At 42.0% G+C, this 12,236-nt stretch overlaps 1 protein-coding gene across 1 annotated transcript; it reads left to right on the top strand.

The window, feature by feature from the left end:
• The first annotated feature begins 127 nt into the window (after positions 1-127).
• LOC130608503 (CCAAT/enhancer-binding protein gamma-like) lies at positions 128-9,167 on the top strand. Its single transcript, XM_057426426.1, has 2 exons — positions 128-324; positions 8,339-9,167. The coding sequence occupies exon 2, from the start codon at positions 8,449-8,451 to the stop codon at positions 8,899-8,901; it is 453 nt and encodes a 150-aa protein (XP_057282409.1). The 5' UTR covers positions 128-324; positions 8,339-8,448; the 3' UTR covers positions 8,902-9,167.
• The last annotated feature ends 3,069 nt before the right edge of the window (positions 9,168-12,236 follow it).

Genomic DNA, 12,236 nt, shown 5'->3' with positions numbered 1-12,236 from the left:
CAAATTTGTAAGCAGAGTTGCAAAGCTCAGTGATGTAGATATAGTTATTTGTATTTGCCATTTTTATGACTGGCTGATGTTGAGATTAAGGGGATGATTATTGTTTTTGAAAAGCCCTGTGAAAATAAACCGCATTTGCAGAAGAATTCTGAGGATTAGTCTGGGCAAAGAGTTTTATTCAGTTCATTATTATGAAGATACTTTTCCTTGTCATTTATCAAGTATTTGTTTTAAAATTTCTAATGCTTTTCTGTTTCTCAGTTGAAACTCTTAGATTTTTTTGTTACAATGACTCATCCATCTATAGGTAGAGCAAAATTCCAGGTAAGCATTAACCATTATCCTTTGCTCCCAATAGTTAAGTGTGTGCTCTTAAAGTGTTTTTCTAGGATTTTAGAGCACTTTATGACCATTCATTCATTAATCCTCATCAAAGAAAGATGAAGAAAATAAAATGTAGACCAACTTTTTCTTATAGAGTCTGATCATTTTAAATATTAAAGCTTGCACATAATTCCATGCAAGTAGGGAGCTCCCATGCTTGGTTGGCATTGTATCCTGTTACAGGAAAACCATCACACAGTGTGCTTTAGTGTTTGCAAGATTCCCCTCCCCCCAATATTAAAGTAAAAATAGATTGCTTCTGTCATATTCTAAAAAGTAGTCACATAAATATATGTGCAACTGCTTGAGAGGTGGCATTGAAACACACCCTTTACCTGCTTGTTTACAAGTTACTGAGCTATGCTGGAACTCGGGTGTCGGGTGTCAGGTGTCAGAAACAGGCTGGTTGCTGCTGGGATGGAGTTGGTTTTGCTCCATTCTGGATGCATTCCTAGAGCAAAGGTCTACTTGTATGACTATCAATAATATTGTATCTTATTTTTGTGTGCATAATCCAGTCTCATGATTCTTTAAAGACCTTATCCCTTAAAAAAAAATACACAGGTATTCAGTATCTTCAAGTAATTACAGTAAATTATCGTTAGAAGCAGAAATGCTATTGAGGAAATAGAAACTGTAGGAATTGGAGGCAGAAGGTGTAGAGGAGCCTGTTAGGGTAAATGCCCCTGTTGATTACCCACTCAGTATGTTTCCTTAACACTTAAAATAACATTAAGTTCTCTGCAGCCTTCCACTTAGTGTGAGAACTGGTTTGTGGCTGTTTGAATCCCTTCTGTTGTGTCTGATTCTTTGTGTGTTAGCTCTGTCTTCATGGGCAATTATTTTCATCCTAAAATAAAAACCATACAAACACCCTGGACTACAACCTACACTTGAAAAAAAAAAAATCTTTTTTTCTCAAAGCATTCAGTTATTTGCCTCTATTTCCCTTATGGATAACCCTTCACTGGATTTTTTTTTTTTTTTTTTTGCACATTTTTCTTAGAAGTTTACTTTTCGTATATGATGCTACTGCGTAGTTTTTTCCTCTGGTCTCTATCCATGACTTTGAATTCTTCTAGATGAGAAGTCTGTCGTTTCCAGTAATTTTAGCAGAGAAGAAAATAAATGTATTTGTATATATATTTTACCAGTGGAAATAAATAGGCCCCTTAGGTAAAAAATACACCATTCCAGGCTGCGATATACAATGTATTAATGTATTTGAGGGCAAATGCACTGAATTACAACAAAATAAAAGCTTTTATTAGTATCTGCTACCCCTGTTCTTTCAACCTGGATGTGTTCAAAACTGAATAGGAAAAGTTCACTGAATATGATTGCATTCCTTATGATCACCAAGCAGATGACGTTCATTCAGGAATATACCAGAAGTGCATAGTCTGTAATAGAGGTTTTCCCTAATCTTCTTATTGCAAACCTCCCTTCTGTTAATAACCACTTCATTTTGGTATTGCAAGAATTACTTTTCACATTCAGGACTGACCTGCACTAAGACCAGAATTCTGTTGTTAGAAATTTAAATTTTGCAGAGCTGAGGTTCTAAGAGCTTCAGAAAGAAGGATTGCTGAGTTTTGTTTATCAGGAATCTGGCTATATTTAAAAAAAAATTCATAAAGCAGCAGCATTATGAATATCTCTGTCCAGTTGTTTGAAAAAGCTTATACTTGTTAAACAGAAAATTTCTGAGATTTTCTTCAGTCCAATTTAATAATTTAAATGATATAAATTTGTCTATTAATAGGTGATTTGTCAGAGGTAGCCTTTTTGAATAGGTGAAGAGAAAGGAGAGGAAACATTGCTTAGTGGTGACTACTATTTCAGGATTGTACTTCTAATTCTACCGCTGACTCACTATAGCCTTGGAAAGTTTCTAGTGGTTTTGTTTTAGAAAATACTAAGTAAAGAAAGAAGTCATTCTGTTCTAAGAGCAAACATCCATTTTATTGTAGCACTGCCTGGAGTTCATTTACAGGAAAAATCCAGTGCCTTTGTTCTTACTTGCTATGCAGCTAATAAGTCTCACAACTACGTATTTCCAGTTTCTTTCTAGTTCTGAATCTTCTAGTACTACTTCCTGTATTTTTAGTTATCACAATATTAGAGTTGTCCAGCTATCTAGTTACTCATACTGGTGTTGTGGTCCAGCTGGTAACTCAGAACCACACAGCCACTCGCTCGCTGTCCCTTTTATTCCTCCCCCTGTTCCTGGAGGGATGGGAAGGAGAATCGAAAGAATGTAAATCCCATGGTGTGTCAGGGACAATAAATAATGGTCTGTGGCTAAACGCACAAAGATAGAAAAGTTTGTCTGCTTTGGCTCCTCCCCAGAGAGTCCATCTTTGGTCCCTACTTGGAAAGTTCTGCTTTTAGAACTCCCAAGAAAAGTCTTGACCCTTGGAGAACTTTCTAGATATTGTTGGCCCGTGGGGGAGGGGAGCGGGGCTGGGCTGGGTCGGGCCGAGGCGTCTCCACGTGTCATTGACGGCGGGGCCGGGCCGTCGTTACGACTCGTCGCAGCCGTTACTGAGTGTACCCGGCCTGGGGAAAGGTCAGTGAGCGGCGTGTGTAACACTGCTGGTGCCGTCACCGCGTAAGGCCGCGAGGGACCCCGGAGCAGCCCTGGACCGTGACAGAATGCCGTGCTGTAACGACTGGGACTCTGTAACAGCTCTTAATGGCGTTCTGAATGTCTTGACAAGTCACTGTGGTTCCCAACAAATTTTTAGTTCCAGATGCAACTTTCAAAATAGACCTAGTCCAAAACGCCTGGTGTCAGTTTTAGCTCTGACAATTCGGTACTCCCCTCAATAATAGTGGTTATAATGCCTCTTCAGAGTATAAAAATTCATAATTTGAAAATCTTGACTATAAGGCATTAGTTCATCTTTAGAAATAGTTGCTTTCATTACAACTCAAAAGACAGTCATATCGATACTTCCTGGCATCTGGGATTGTTTTTGGTTTTGTCATCAATGCTGCCAGCCTGCAGTTGAGATATATAGCTCAGATGTTCCGAGCACTTTTTTTTTAAGGATGTTGGAGTGTATTTTTTTCTTTTAAGGTATATAGAAAAGACAGATTCCAAGAAAAATATGGGAAAGCAATGTCAGTTATGGCAACAGATTATAGATTTGAATGACCCAGTCTTAAAGTTGTGTAGCCTTCAGTATGTGAGAATTACCATCAACTCTTACTAACTTGCCTGTGAGAGTGGGCAGAAAACCACTCGGGAGTGGATACTCCCAGTGTTCCACAAACATATGGCTGAAGCTTTATGCTGTTGTTCTTTGTACAGAGTCATCTGGATTTAGAGTCAGATCCTACTGGGGTATTCCTGTTGAAGTCAGAGACAAGGGAGACCACCTATTGCTGTGCAGATTGGGACTGATTTTACATTAGACAAGGCAGCCGAGTAACTGCAGTAAAGTCATTCTGACTAAAAATCACAATCAACAGTCACATCTCAGAAAAGGAGCAGAGAAGTGCTTTGTGTTGTTTGGGTTTATTCCCCCTTTTTTTTCTGCCAAATAAAAACAAAGGCAACTGATTTAATTAACAAATTAAAACACATCTTGTTTTTTACCAAAGCAAACTTTTTTTTTTTTTGAAAGCAAAGATGATAAAAGCCTTGATTTGCTTGGGAGTCTTTGTGGTCTCTGAGGAGCACTGTCAGTAAGAAACATCTCTCTGCCTGATAACACACCTTTGAGTTACCAGCTATTATGCTGTAGTTGGTGGCCCAAGGAGAGAACAAGGCAGTTCTACCTGGTCACTGGAAACACTACCATGTGCTGGGTGGAATCAGCCTAGGGCTGTTGCTGAGCTTAAGGTGATGATCACCTTTATGTGAACAAGATGAGAAACTCAGTGGCTCTCTGAGGCTGTGCTGGGGCTATCACCCATTCACAAGAAATCAGCCTGTTTGCAGTAGGGGAGAGGAGCAGAGCAGCTGTGTTTGTGTGACAAAGTGAGAAATGAACTTTGAGACACATCTGCCTCCCTGCCCTCATGGCACCTCCCAATTACTGTGTATTTTACCCCACCCTTTATAAGGGCCCCCCTCTGTGTCTCATACCTGCTGCTTTTAAATCTTGCAGTGTTCCTTGAAGGATGCTCCATAGCACCTGTTGCTATCCTTCCCTCATTGTTCTGTTGAAGAACTGACAGTTGGTAATAGGAATCCAGGCTCCAAATAACCAAGGGGAAATTAGTTTCAAGAATGAGCTGTTGCCACTCCTGGGTTATCTGTGATATAGTGCAGTTAGTGCTGCTTGCTTTCCATAAATGTTAGTTGGAACAGGACAGGTATCTGTCATGTCTTCCACATAAGAGTTCTGATCATCGAGAGTGTCTTACTCAATAAGTGGTTATTTGATACCGAATGGATCAGTTCCAGTGGGAAGGAATGGAGGGAGATCTGTTCTAGCAGGGCCAGAATGGGTTGTTTGAGAGGTATGACACTGGTTCATCTTCTCTGCTCATACCTGTGTACTGCCCAACTGAAATACTCCATTAAAATTTGATTTAATGGAACAAGTAATTTTTCTTTTGAATTACAGGGGAATTGGATAAAGATGTGAAGGGAATGTTAAAGCAATATTAAATGGTTTCAGTAGTGTAGAGAGAAATAGCACATGGAACTTGGTGATGTGAAGAAAGTTGTCGAAGGTGGGGTGCCTTTAGGGGCAAGAGCCATCCCTTTGTCTGTAGTATCTCATGAAGCACAAGAAATGGATCATGAAAATGTTATGGGTTCCTTAACTGGGCTGTCCAGATGAATTTAGCAAGCACTGTCATCTGTTGAAATAGGGAAGACAGGAGAGCATTCTGTCACTTTGACAATCAGATGCTAAAAATTAGTGGAAAAATTCAGCTGTTCTAGGCAATCTAACAGAGCTATTTATATACTCTTTGATGCTACAGAAATCCTGTATTTAAAAATAAAGCTGAGATAAAGCCATGTCATGGTTTAAGCCCAGCTGGTAACTCAGAACCATGCAGTCACTCACTCACTCACTCCCCTGCCCTTCTTCCTTCCCCAGTTCCTGGAGGGATGGGGAGGAGAATTGAAAGAATATAACTCCCATGTGTTGAGATAAGAACAGTCCAGTAACTAAAGTATAATACAAAACCACTACTGCTACCACCAGTAATGATAAGGGAAATAACAGGGGCAGAGAATACAATTGCTCACCACCTGCTGACTGATACCCAGACCAACATGAGCAATGATCTGGGCCTTCTGGGTAACTCCCCCCAATTTATATACTGGTCATGATGTGCTGTAGTATGGAATACCCCTTTGGCTAGTTTGGGCCAAGTGTCCTGTTTCCACTTCCTCCTGGCTTCCCATGTCCCTCTTCCCTGGCAGAGCATGAGACTGAAAAGTCCTTGATCAGGGTAAGCATTACTTAGCAACATCTAAAAACACGGGTGTGTTATCAGCGTTGTTCTCGGGCCAAAGTTGAAAACACAGCTCTGCAGCAGCTACTAAGAAGGAGAAAAATGACTGCTACAGCTGAACCCAGGACAAGCCGGTATATGCTTCAAGGAAAACATACACTTGCATTTTGATTGTGTGTGTTTGTGCAGCTACTACAACTGTCCCTGCCAGTCTGTTATATGTGCATGGTGACATCTCGTTAGCTGTAGATTCAGTTTAACTGCTGAACCAAATTTTTTATTCAGTCAAAATCTAAGACTTAATGTGGTTTGCAAAAGTTGCTTTAAGAGTTGAAATCAGAAAAATACTAAATGCAAAGGTTAGGCAAGCATGTATATAGACTTAGCTATGCAGATGTCAAAAAGAGTTGATGTTCTCTTTCTGCTCTGAAATCCAAAAATGAAAAGATTTCTTGATAGGAGGTGTGTGGGTGTATTCATATATCACCCTCGCTTGTTTCGAGCAAGAAGACTTATCAGTGAGAGACTGTTAATTTTGAATAACATACAAACCAAACTTGTTAGGCTTTCCTGTGAATTTTACTGAACTGTACTGCAGCTGCCACTTGTTCTGGCTCCCTCAGTACAAAAGAAAATTTGCAATTGATCTAGATGGAATTTGAACCTTTTTAATGATACCCTAGCAGAAGGTAAAATAGCCGAAACAAACAAACAAGACCAGTAAACAGCTGATGAACCCTTGAGTTTAGAAAGACCAGTGACATACAGCAGCTTGTTTACAAACACCTAACCACATCCATTCATCAGCTAGACACAGGAGTGCAGTCATCAAGCTGTTGTGCTGTTACTGATGCTAGCCATAATCCCTGGGTTGGACACTGCTTATACATTGCCCACAGCTGACTTCAACTGCTTGCTGTCCCATCAAGTCCTCTTGAGGATGGGCAAGGAGGATGTTGAACATTAGTCATGTGATGCTGCATATATGTCTGTGACAGAGCATAGGGCCGCACTGTTGCAGTGCAATCTGATCTTGGAGTGTTGTGGTTTAAGTCCAGCTGGTAACTCAGAACCACACAGCCACTCGCTCACTCCTCCCCCCCCCTTCTTGTGCCTCTCCTCACTGAAAGAGCATGAAACTGAAAAGTCCTTGATTGGGGTAAACATTGCTTAGCAACAACTAAAACATCTGTGTGTTATCAGCACTGTTCTCAGGCTAAAGTTGAAAACACAGCACTGCACTAGCTACTAAGGAGAAAAATAACTGTTACAGATGAACCCAGGACCTGGAGTAGGATTGTTTTATGCCAGTTAGATGATTTCTTGTCATGGTAAAGAAAAATAACACTTGTTTGACTGATCATTTGAGCCATCGGTAGATGTTTCAGTAACTTAGAAGAACCATGTTGCCCTTCCCTTCATCACTTCCAAACTTCTCTCCCAGATGTTTAGGAGGTCATCCTGTGAGATGGAAAGAGAAGGGGAGCAGCTGGTAGCCTTGCCAGGGCCGTGTCCTGTCAGTAGCTGTGGTGGAGTCCTCCTTGTGCCACCAGTAGGGTCAGGAGCAGGTTGACTTCAGCAGTGGGAGAATGTGAGTCAGTTGAGAGGGGGTCCTGCTCATCAGGCCTGTTTGCTGGAAATGAGAGTGGACAACGACTGGTGCAGGAGCTACAGCAGGGGGATATATTTTGTGGACAAATCAGCTGTGGCTGCTGTCTTCCTGTGGGTGGCAACAGTCCCCTGTCTTTGCAATGTAGTGATTCTCACTCACATTGCCATCACCCTGCATTCCTGTCCCACCTGCTCATTACAGTACTATTAACAGGCTTAGCTTGTCTTACCTTGCTTGTGGCATGGGGGATTCTTTAATGTCACTCAGTCACAGCCTTCAGAGCATGCTACATTTTTCCATAGATTATTTTTTTCTACTTGGACCTTAAAACAGTTGTTGATGTGGACATCACCTTCAAAAGCAAGTGTTGTAAGATGCTTGAGGGAATATGGACAGTCTGAGCACCCTCATTCCAGAGAAAAGAGACCAGGGAGGAATTTGTCTGTGCATACACCCAGAGGGATGGTCTGAAGTGGGCAAGGATCAAGTGGTCCTGTTGCTCAGGAGTCAGGCTGTTAATAGGTTTAAGCTGCAGAAGGAAAACTCCAGTCTGAAAATTAAGAAAATTATATAACTGGAGGAAAAGTTAGACAGTGGAACCTGTTGCCAAGACGGAGGTTGTGAAACTGGAGATATTCAAGGCTAGGCTAGATGCCCATCCATCAGGGATGGCTTTGGAATAAGAGTAAAGCCAGTGAACAATGCAAACAGCTTGACTAGATGACCTAGTAACAGTCCCTTCCAATCCAAATACATTCAAGAGGCTTCTGAAATGTAGTTGGCAGCTTGTCCACTTCCAGCACAGTTGTGATGTGTTATTGCCAGATGTACCATCAGTACCTTATGCTAAAAGCCAGTGATGTATAAGATTCTAGCTGAAGCTAGCACCTTTAATTATTTTTTTGTTCCTACTAGGTTCACCTTGCCCTTAATCCGTGCAAAGACCTTTTGGAAACACCTTCTAGAAACTTAATCTTTTTCAGTGTCTTAATAAATTCCGTTGTGTCCAAGAAGAGCCTGTCCAAATGAGCAAGACATCCCAACAGAACACCAATGCAGATGCAAATGGAGTAAGTGTGATTCACACCCAAGCACACACCAGTGGTTTGCAGCAGGTTCCCCAGCTGGTGCCTGTTAGTCTTGGTGGTGGAGGCAAAGCTGTGCCTCCAAGCAAACAGGGAAAGAAAAATTCCTTTGTGGATAGAAACAGTAATGAGTATCGTCAGCGAAGAGAGCGAAACAACATGGCAGTGAAAAAGAGCCGGTTAAAAAGCAAGCAGAAAGCACAAGACACGCTGCAAAAAGTCAACCAGCTCAAAGATGAAAATGAACGTTTAGAGGCAAAAATTAAACTCCTGACCAAGGAGCTGAGCGTACTGAAAGACTTGTTCCTCGAGCACGCACACAACCTTGCCGACAATGTGCAACCTGTTGGCACTGAAACCGCCACAACACATCCAGAAAACAATGGACAGTAGACACTGTTGCAACGTTATGAAATGAACTCTCGAGGTGTAACTTATCTGCAATGTCCATGAAGTAGCCAAGCAAAAACTCTATTCTTTTAGCCATCATTTTGTGGCGATTTTCTTCTTTTTAAGCTTAACACTGAAGATTTGATACAATTAAACAAGAAACTGCTTAGTATATTCATTTTAAATATTTTTCTCCTCTAAAAGATGTATCTGATAAATGCAGATCTAAGTTCATAGTCAACAAGGAGCTTAGTATCAGGGAAGTAGCATTTTCATTTTCATTTCACAGAAATGTTCACTTACTTACCTTCTTATAGTTTGCATAATGGGAGGAATCCAGCAGGATGGTTCACTGTAGCATCAGAAACTCATAATTGGATAAAATGTCTTTTAAAAAACTTAGAGTATTTAGGACCTTTGTTTTCCCTGTTACATATTACCAAACTGCAAAGGCTGTGGAGGGTGTTTGGTTTCCTGTGTGGTGGACAACTTTAAATATTTAAAGCAAGTCCTATAAAGCACCACTTAGGTTGTTCCTGTCCTCTTATAGTTAATGGGAAAGGTGTGTAGTAATAGTGAGCTGGGACACTTACTGATGTTTTCTCGAAAATTAGTTATATATTTAGGTGATCCTGCCCCTCTACTCTGCTCTCATGAGACCCCACTTGGAGTACTGTGTACAGTTCTGGTGTCCTCAACACAAGAAGGACATGGAGCTGTTGGAGCAAGTCCAGAGGAGGGCCACGAGGACGATCAGGGGGCTGGAGCACCTCCCATATGAAGACAGGCTGAGGAAGTTGGGGTTGTTCAGCCTGGAGAAGAGAGAGCTGCATGGAGACCTCATAGCAGCCTTCCAGTATCTGAAGGGGGCCTACAGGGATGCCGGAGAGGGACTCTTCATCAGGGACTGTAGTGATAGGACAAGGGGTAATGGGTTTAAAATTAAACAGGTGCAGTTCAGGTTAGATATAAGGAAGAAGCTCTTTACTGTGAGGGTGGTGAGGCACTGGAACAGGTTGCTCAAAGAAGTGGTAAATGCTCCATCCCTGGCAGTGTTCCAGGCCAGGTTGTGGACAGAGCCTTGGGTGACATGGTCTAGTGTGAGGCATCCCCGCCTATGGCAGGGGGGTTGGAACTAGATGATCTTAAGGTCCTTTCCAACCCTAACCATTTTAGGATTCTGTGATGATATATACAGGCAGTTGGCTTCCAAATGGCAAGTGGGTCTGAAGCATCATGTGCAAGAGGTAAAGCAGCAGAGTAACAAAGCCTAATTTTAAGCCTCTGTTCACATTGCTCACACACTGACTGGGGCCTTATGAGAACAAGATTTTGTTTTTCATAGAATGTTAAAATGCTACCAAAAACTTCTGCTCTGCAAAATTGCATTCTTGCTGGGGTACAGGTATTGGGGAGAATGAAATATGTGGCTTGGTTGCATCTATTCAGTCAGAATGTATGGATCACTGCTCGTTGACATTCATCTCCACTTTCGCAGCTGCTCAGATTTACAACCAAGATCTTATATTTACAGTGGTTTTAAAAATAAATGGCCCTAGTTTGAAGAACTGATTCAGTGGAATTGCTATAGCCATCATACAGTTGTGTAAAGGAGTATCTTTGGTCTTGTTTTATTTTGATAAAAGTTTTTCTATTATAACTTATAATATTTCTATTATAATTTATAATGCTAGTGCTAAGTCTTTGCCATGATCCATAATGAAGTGGTATGTTCTATACTGAGGATTTAAACAGGTGTTCTGGAGCTTGCCCCTGTTCCAGTGCAGTCTGGATCATTCCATGGCAGATGGTAGGGATGTGTTTTGAGCAAGTGGAGCAGCAGGTTCCAAGTACAGTGGACTATACTCCAAGCAAATGCGAAGTATGACCTGCACTCTGCTGCCAAAGGGATTGAGAAAAATGCATTGGCAAAATCAATTGTGGTATCCCACTTGGCTGCCTTTGACTACAGTTCATATTGAAGTTCTAGCATGTCCGGTACAGCAGCACTCAATGGTGGTGTGACTTAATTCAGGCCACGATAGTCTACTCTTAGTCTCCATTCTCCATTAGACTTTCTGATTTGCCATATGGGGCTATTAAAGGGTGAGTGTGTCCTGCTGATCACTCCTTGACACTCCAGTCTACGGATCAGCTTATGGATGGGAATCAGAGAGTCCCGGTTGGTGCGATATTGCCGCTGGTGCACTGTTGTGGTCACGATTGGCACTGGTTGTTCTTCGACCTTCAGCAACCCCACAACAGAAGGATCCTCTGAGAGACCAGGCAAGGTGGACAGCTGCTCAATTTACTCTGTCTCCAAAGCAGAAGCACCAAAAGACCATCTGTACCTTTTTGGGTCTTTGAAGTACCCTCTCCTGAGGTAGTCTATGCCAAGGATGCAAGGAGCCTCTGGAACAGTCACAATGGGGTGCTTTTGCCATTTCCTCCCAGTCAGGCTGATTTCAGCCTCCAGTGCATTTAACTCTTGGGATCCTCCTGTCACTAAAGAAATATAGATGGGTTCCACCCCTTGACATCTCGATGACATCAGGGTACACTGTGCACCTGGATCTACTAGAGCCTTATACTTCTATGGGACTGATGTGCCAGGCCATCTGATCCACACAGCCCAATAAATCCAGTTGTCCCATACCTCCACCTGGCTGGAGGCAGGGCCCCTCAAATAGTCATCACAATGTTGGACACTTAAGTCTTGTAGAAAGTGATTATTTGTTATCACAGGGGCTGGAATAAAATCAGCTCTTCCACTCCATCTGGGAACCTGCTCACCAGAGAATTGAAGCCGCAGCTTTCATGGGATGATCAGCCTTGACCCTTGTTCCCCTCTTCAGTTCACGCGCTCGTTCCTCCAAAGCTGAAGTAGGTTTTTCATCCTACTTGGTCATGTCTTCTCCGTGATCCTGCAGGTAAAACCATAGGGCAGCCCGTGGCATGAACCTTCTATATCTTCTCTCTTGAACAATAGGATGCCTTTTGTTAATAGCCGAGACGTGTGTTGGTACACTTGAGGAGCTGGATAGAACAGATAGATCGTCTCTCAATTGTTTGACATCTTGGGACAGTTTTTCCACAGCTGAGATGATGGAAGGGGTAAGATTGTCTTCAAACTCTCAGATCTATGGGTATATCCCCGTTATTCGGCTTGTTGTCTCTACGATGGCCGATTCCCTCAGAGACTGGATGCCTTTGTCTATAGTCCACTTGGCCAAGCGACTCATAACATCGTCCTTGTATGGAAAACTTTCTTTCACAGCTGCCTAGAGCCGCCTCCAAAGACTGAGGGACTTTTTCTCTCTTGCAATTGCTTTCTCAAT

The sequence above is a fragment of the Pezoporus wallicus genome, unplaced genomic scaffold (assembly GCF_028554395.1).
Source record: "Pezoporus wallicus isolate ANWC-B61680 ecotype Strahan unplaced genomic scaffold, APGP_CSIRO_Pwel_v1 contig_14125, whole genome shotgun sequence".
Taxonomy (NCBI): domain Eukaryota; kingdom Metazoa; phylum Chordata; class Aves; order Psittaciformes; family Psittacidae; genus Pezoporus; species Pezoporus wallicus.
This window is presented reverse-complemented; position numbering and strand designations above follow the sequence as displayed.